The following is an 8,119-nucleotide window of genomic DNA, read 5'->3' as shown; positions in this document are numbered from 1 at the left end:
TCGGTGCAGCGCCCTGAGACGGCACTTGACGGCAAGGAAACATTATTTTCTGTGACACCACTGGGATACAGGGATGAAAGAACTCCATGGCAAAGAAAACAAAAACGACATATGAACAAGAAAGCAGATATGACATGGATCAGATAGGGTCTCTCTCTCTCTCTCTCTCTTCGTCTGTGTGTGTGTGTGTGTGTGTGTGTGTGTGTGTGTGTGTGTGTGTGTGTGTGTGTGTTTGGACCTTGGTGCCTATGACATGCCATTGGAGGCGTGTAACATCCCATTCGAAAACTGCTGACATAAAGACACACACATACACATTGAATTTCTATCTTAAATGAGAACTTTGATTTACTGTTACCATAGATATATTTATATGAAGAGAAATATACTGTCACTGTCTGTTTTAAAATAGTGTGTCTCTTTAAAATAAACTGGTTTCATCTATGGAGTGTCAGCAAAATATGCCTGCTGCTCTAATGTTTTCAGATATTCCTACTGTTCTGAGGACACTTGATTCCCACAAATATCATAAACAGAAAACCAAATACGTATCCGAAAACAGGACACAGATTCTCAGCTGCTGGATGTCAGACAAGGTTAACTGAGACTGGGCTAACACAGTCACATATGAGCTCAGGCAAAAAAAAATCAACAACAACAACACTGTCTCTTCTTGATCTCCTTTTCTCTCTCTCCTGGTTTTTCTTCTTTCCGCAGCTGTTCCAGTAGCATTTTCACCAACTTCTCACTTATCACTCTCACGCTTTTGCTTTCTCCTCTCTCTCTCTCTCTTCAGGCAAACTGGTCATGTCTCCAAGCTGTCTCCATGTCTCCTGCTTTGACCTCTTTGAAGAACATTATATTCACCCCAGCAAACCATAAAACTGTCATTGAACAGTTTTAGCTCACATAGCACACACACACACACACACACTGTATACCTCCGTAAAGTTTGTAAATATATGAAAAACTGCCCTCTCCTTACCCCTCTCTGATTCCCTCCGTACCTCACACCCTAACTCCCCTGCATCCACCGCGGCACTGGCCCCTTCTCTCCTCTGGTTCTCCCTCCTCACTTTATCTTTTCATCATATTACATGTCTGAGCTTGTCTCTGGATGTAGTTCCTCTCTGACTCCCAGCGGAGGGGTGGTGCAGGGGGGGGGTGGGTTTGGGTCAGCACTGCTGCGGTTCCTGCAGAGACAGCTCTCACGGGAGGCCTCGGCTAATACCGCAAGTTTTAATTAATTCCCACCCCCTCACCCCCACCTCCTCCCTCAGCGTCTTGGGAGGAGACAACAGGCCAGAGGAGAGGCTCAAGCCCGATGCCCTCTCATCTTCTCTTTGGGTAATGAGAGCTGACCCCTGAAACCTTCACACACACAAACACATACACAGACACACATGCACACACACACTTACACAAACACAAACACACACACACATACATATATATATATATATATATATATATATATATATATACACACACACATACATATATATATATATATATATATATATATATATATATATATATATATATATATATATATATGTGTGTGTGTGTGTGTGTGTGTGTGTGTGTGTGTATATATATATTATACCTCCATCACTCTTAGATTACAATAGGCATACACATCTCACACTCATATCCATAAGCTCACAGATACCAAACGCATCTTAAGTACAAGTTTTCAGCCTGTCAAAACCCCTTTCACCCTAAGCCAGGTTCCCAGAATGAATACATGTTAATGCGCACACACACACACACACACACACACACACTCACACATAGATAGATAGATAGATAGATAGATAGATAGATAGATAGATAGATAGACACAAATTTCAGGCAGTGGTGACTTAACCTCTTGGTTATATTCCGTTGGCTGTTCACATTGTCTGACAAAGCTGCTTGCTCCAGAATACTAAAATATGGGTAATTTCCCTAGCGATACTTTCACACCAGTCCTCCCCTGATACGACAATCTGGAATAATTCAAGGCAAGAGCACAAAGAATAGCACTTCAAATACATATCCACACTTTCTCCCATTGCTCAGTGATGTCAAACTGAGTTAACATTTGATACAATTAAAACTTCAAAATCCAATTCACAACCCACCTGACAACCCAGTCAGGCGAACAACCAATTAGCAGCATCTGAAGTTAACATAAACAGTAAATGATGAAAACTATATTTATCATTATCTCAGTACATGAATAATTCATTTCAGTGACCATGAACAAGCTGCATAATTCTTGTTTACCTCAATACATTTATTTTTGAGAGGGGAGGTTGGATATTATGTAGATCTGGTTTGTGTGTGCACATTTAATTCTTTGACAGCTTTGGTTAAAGGGAGATACAAGTGTGAATAAATTAAGTTTCTCTTTCAGCTTTTAATTACAGACATCATGTTTCCATTCATCCTCTAACTAATTACTACTGTTACTTTTTCATTGGAATTGAAACAATGCATTAGTAAAGTAATCTTTATTCCAAAAGAGGCACAGTTTAACAGATTGGCAAAAAAGCCTGCATTTGACTCGGAGCTGTGGCTAGATTATTTTACATTGAAAGGCTATGTTTATTTATTTATTGTATTTTGGCTTTTCTTTTTATTGGAGAGAGTGGGCCTTCATCTGTGAAATTGGACCTTAAATATGAGGGCTACAATAGCACGAGGAATAGTCTTATCTCTCTGGACTATTTAATGAAATATGAGAAATGTTCTGACAACATTAGAATAAAATTAAAGAGGAGATGTGCGTATGCTAAGTGTTGTTGTTGTTGTTTTTTAATATTAACAGCACGAGTATTTTCCCCTTGTCAGGCTGGCTCAAGTGCTGAAATGCTGAAGCAAGTTTGCAAATGAAAGCTAATGATCACTCACTTAAAAAGCACTCTCTGTCCCGCACTTTATTTTAATGACGGACAGAGAAAAAAAATAGACTTTTTAAAGACTGTTTAACAGGATTGCAGATAATTATTTGCATTTCCAAGGTGCACGTCAAAGGGATGCGTCTGACTTTAGTGAGTTAAGAGGACAAGCATACTGATTCAAAACCGTACTGAAAGGAAACGACAGAACCAATGCAATAAAAAACACAACTGGAAACTACATGAGGAAAATGAACAGAAACACTCAATATAAATTGAAGTGCAATGGTGTCCTCCTATATTCATTTCCACATTAATGTGTATATGCTGCTTTTATCCTTGCTTGCAATCAGAGGGTTGTAGGACACAGTGGAAAAAAAAAACAATCATTTTCTAAAGAGTAGTTACTGTCCACTTTATTTAATTCCAAAATGTCTCAAGTATCCTGCACATTAGCTGACCCCTGTAGTTGTATTGTTAGAAGGCAAACAGAAAACAAATGGCAAAAAGACAAAAAAGAGAAGAAAAGAAAAAAGACTATATTGTATTGTTTTGTAGTACAAAAAAAAGCGTATTAGGATTTAGCTCTGAGTTAGAATGACTCAAGGCTGTCAGTTTTACAGTTTGCAAGACCCTTTTTTTGAGACGAATCTAACCCCTCAGGAAACACACAAAGACAAAATAAACAAAGACCTAAGAATTTGTGGTGGAGATAATAGAGAGAACAGTTCTTTTCGGAATGCTCTATACAGCTTATAATTACTCAGACAAGAAAATATCCAACCACTCTCACTGACTGTATCCCTTTTATCCAACAATTTTTTACTCCTGGTTGCGTTAGTCATAAGTCAAAATTTATGACAGGCTCCACAATATCGTACATAACGTTTATTACTGCTTTATGTATGGCTGTATATCATCGATTTTTACAATGGCACCTTCTAAGCTTTTTCGACTGCTGTGATACTAACAGATGAAGGCCATGTCCGAGGGCAAGGGAGCCCAGCAGTGCGTTTAATCAAAGCCCCTAATGCCCCAGCTGCCGCTGTGGCTTGTGCCAGGGCTACGTGGCACTGTTCCCCTCCATTTCCCATTTCACGATATTGATCGCGGTGGTGGATACCTTTGACAAAACAGCGGCGAGCGCTAATGAAGAAAAAAGCTGGTACGGACGGTGCGAGGCAAACAATAAGCGCTTACATATGACTCAGTACCGTCCAGAGTTCCGCTATCTCTCGCCGGCCGTTTGACTTACAGTGACACGGAAGTGGAGTTTTAGCGGAATGTTGAAGGGACACTGCAAGTGTAGGGCATCGAGGTAAAAAAATAAATAAATAAAAATCCCTTTTAATCAACAGTGCGTAACTGACCGCTTAAGTTAACAAACTAAATAAAGTAGCTCTTAAATTTCTATCCCATCCACTTACCTTGATGGCCGTACATTACAAAGTTAGCATAATAGTAAGTAATATCCAATTCAAACTCTTCACACAACATGTAGTTTATCAACTAAAAAAACATCACTAACCACCATGCTACACGTTTCGCTCGATCACAAACAACCGAGATTATGTCTTGAGAGTGGTAAACCAAAGGTAAACCAAAACAGCCTACATTCTCACACTTTAGGGTTATCGCCTACAGGTGTTTAGCTTAGCAGGGCTTATTCTGTCCTAAACATATGTCTCCAATTTTGACAGTGAAGTGTGCTCCACATCACAAATGCCATCATATAATTCAACTTGTGACACGCCACAAAGTAGTCACCCAAAAATCAGCAGCAACCTTTACAACTTCTGATTTTGTATCTGTCAAAGCAATCTTTCTCTCTGGCAACAGTGCACTAACAGCCCTTGGGCACTCAGCACCGTGGAGAAGAGCTAACGGCGTAATTTCCAACTGAGATCAGGGAGAATCTACATGGTTTGATCCTCACAGCTGAAATTTCTGCACTGCTGAAAAATGAAAAGAGAGAGTATCCCAGGGAAGTGGACAGGTGGCAGCCTATATTCCACCCATTTTCTTCTCCCAAAACGGTACAGAGATTATCACACCATCTTTAACTTGTAAGAGTTCAATCACCGCTCAAAACATCTGGCTTTTCGCACGCTTCACCAGTCACGGCCCTCCCCTCGATCACGAGGGACAGCGACTGGTTCACGATCTGGGCAAAAACATTTTTCTCAGCAATCCTGTATAAATTAATCTTTGAAAATACCACTGCTTTTTTTCTCTCTTTCTCTCTCTCTCTTTCAAGCCGGAGTGTACGAAACAGAAATGTAATCTGTAGTTTGTAGGTCTGTAAGTCTTCATTCAAAGGCCTGCCAGCCCCAGCTCTGCGTCCATGCAATCTCACCTGATGTCCCAGTGATGGACGGTGCAATGGTAGACCTCTATTTAAGGAGAGACACAGGCCAGTGGAACTCACATCCACGGAGGATTATTGTTTCCCGATACAGGATGTGTCAGGTCAGCCTTATTGTGTCCCAAGAGAACTTCCACTGCCTCTTGTGGGAACCTGTCGTGGGCCAGACAGGAGGTGGGGAAGATTTTGTTGATGGTGTAAGTTGGAGAGGAGTCCTGTGACATTTCTGTTGTATTGATGTCCCTTAAGTCTCTCTCTGTGACAAAGAGTAAATGGGCTCTGCGTCACAGGGAGAACATCCAGCACCAGATGAAGATCCAATTTTTTACGGTTTACCGCCAGGCCCTTCCTGTAAATGACACGAACGGTCTGGCCTATGAAGGTCTCAGCCAATCAGGAGCCGAGAGCCAGTGGCCGGTCCTTGACTCGGCTTGTGGCACCGATCTTCAGGGTCATTGCTCAGTAATTAGCTTGGCTTTAATGACCACTCTGGAGTGCAGGGGTGGGGGATACTTGTAATCCCCGTGACTGTTCACAAGTAGCTGAGCTCTTACCGCTAATCTTCCCAACCTATCAGCCTCTGCCTGCGCTTTTCCCATAGCTCAACGGGTAAAGATCATGAGATACATAAGGCTCTCCTTCACACACCCACACACACACACATACACACACACACACACACACACACTCCACAAAGCCTTTGGTTCTCTATGGTTCTCTAAGCAGATTGTCCTGATAGATGCTGAAATTACCGTGCAGTTTGGAGTTGAACTGTGGTGCTCACAGAGATGATAAACAGAAATACTACATGCAGCTGAGTTAGTGAAGCACACACACACACACACACACACACACACTCAAAACTGACCGTGTATCATCACTCAAACTACAGCCATAATGAACTATTTGTACATACAGTGCAATGCACAAATGATTACAAAAAAAACCCTGACATCTGGTCACACAGATGAATATTCTCACACGCACACTCACGTACACACACACATACACATCCACCTACACATCACACAAGTACTCTCACTATTTCAGCGCATCCAAACAAAAAAAAAAAAAGCAAAACTGCATGTTACATGAGTTTGGGGGAAGAGTTTTTGGATAATTAACTGAAGGGAAAAAGAGTCTTGAACAGTATCCCAGTGCTCTCTGGCACACCTGGATCATTAGGCAATGCGGATTAGCCATAATTAGACTCTAATTATCAGCGGCATGGGCCCCACCCTCCACAGGTGCTGACACTAAGCATGCTCGTTAATACAGCCAGCCTGGGCAGCACAAAGAGACAGATCAAACAAGCCCTAATTGACGGCAGCTTAGCTTCATGAAGCTCGATAATTGGGAAGGGTGGAGGGGGTATGCAGACTCCACATAATCATTTTCCAAAACTGAGACAAATCCACAAATATTTAATTGAGACTTCAGGGGAGAGAGACGGGGAAAAAAAAAAAAAAAAAAAAGAAAAGAAAAACTCGAACAAGAGAGGGGAAATCTGGCGGCCAGTCTGTTTTGCTGCCAAATGAAGAAGAAGACAGAGCTACGGAGCGATTGTAAGCATGGCTGGGCAGGTCTGGTTTTAATGCTCCCTATTAAAAATCATAATGGCTTTTAATGCCAGAGCTCAGTCAGACCTTCTGGTGCTTTCTTCACCTGTTTATACGCAGTCTCTTTACTCTGTCTAGACTATGAGGTCATGCTGGTAGCGTTAGCAGGTTTAGCCCCGAGGAAGCAAAGACCAGATGAATTGCATGTCCAGTGACATTAGCTTTAGCATCAGACGTCAATAACCTCTCTGTTCATTTTTCAGCGATGACTCACTGTAAGTAAGACACTCAAAACGCATCAGTGCAGTGCACGTACAACAAATCAACAAAAATGCCAGTAAATATTGCTTGCTGTGTGTTAAGCAAAATGAAGTTGTTATGTTGTAGCAATATGTCTTTATCAGATGTGTTTGGTTCCCAGCACATTTTGCGGAGGGCGACGTCGTATCACATTCCTTGGATGCATTTCTGCCTGTGCAAGTATTTAAAGGTCAGTGGCTAGAAAAAAAAAACAAATTAGCATTTATTTAGTAAACAAAGAGACTCCAACCGCCAGCATAACTTTTTAGTTGTACTTGAACATAGAAAGCATCCAACTAAGAACAATTTCTTTTCGCCTTTCATTGCAGTCCGTATAACACAAACTATCATGTATCTCCCTTCATTTTATCTATTCAACCGTTCAGCTCTCTAATCGCTGTCAACTAGACTGACAACTTGCTCAGCAAACCTCGGAAGCACACAGCTATTTTAGAAGAAAAGAATGAGCAATTTGGGATGATAAAAGTTTGTCAAATGAGTCTTTTTTTTTCAGATTTATTTTACTTTTTTTGTGAAAAGGTTTAGGGGCATGGGCTTCCAAAAGAGCTAGCCTCTTCAGAAGCACGGCAACTCAGAGACCGTGGACAATACGAGCTGGATTTTTCCAGAACAACGTGTAGAGGTGAGGGTCACAGATTTCATTTCAGCGGTGACCTTGAGCGAAAAAGAAGACGCTGAGAGGAGAGAAGACGGCGGCCATCAAACCAAAGGTTGCATTAATTACATCCCAGATCCAGACCTTCACAGAGCCGATCAACGACCTTGACCCAGGCTGCCGTTGGCCAGCCTGCCGGCAGAACTTCTGTGAGGTTAAAGGCGGTAAAAAAAACACCGGGATGGTTAAACGGGGGATGGAGAGAGATGAAGGACGTGGAAATCAGGGGGGAAAAAAATACCTCAGAGCAGAACACAGGGACGAGAAAATGATATTTGGTGGGGGAGGGAGGGATAGAGGTTGGGAGAGGGGGAAAACAATGTGATAATGAATG

The 8,119-nt window shown here is 41.7% G+C and overlaps 1 protein-coding gene across 1 annotated transcript in view; it reads right to left on the bottom strand.

Moving 5' to 3' along the window:
• Positions 1 to 5,474, bottom strand: part of epha10 (EPH receptor A10) — a 150,606-nt gene extending 145,132 nt beyond the window's left edge. Inside the window, exons 1-2 of the mRNA XM_030788540.1 lie at positions 5,314 to 5,474; positions 1,263 to 1,371 (exon numbers count right to left, since the gene is read on the bottom strand). Of these exons, the coding sequence (XP_030644400.1) occupies positions 1,263 to 1,371; positions 5,314 to 5,474 (270 nt within the window). The remainder of the gene's footprint in view (positions 1 to 1,262; positions 1,372 to 5,313) is intronic.
• Between the last annotated feature and the right edge of the window lie 2,645 nt (positions 5,475 to 8,119).

Source organism: Chanos chanos, chromosome 12 (assembly GCF_902362185.1).
Source record: "Chanos chanos chromosome 12, fChaCha1.1, whole genome shotgun sequence".
Classification (NCBI taxonomy): Eukaryota; Metazoa; Chordata; class Actinopteri; order Gonorynchiformes; family Chanidae; genus Chanos; species Chanos chanos.
This window is presented reverse-complemented; position numbering and strand designations above follow the sequence as displayed.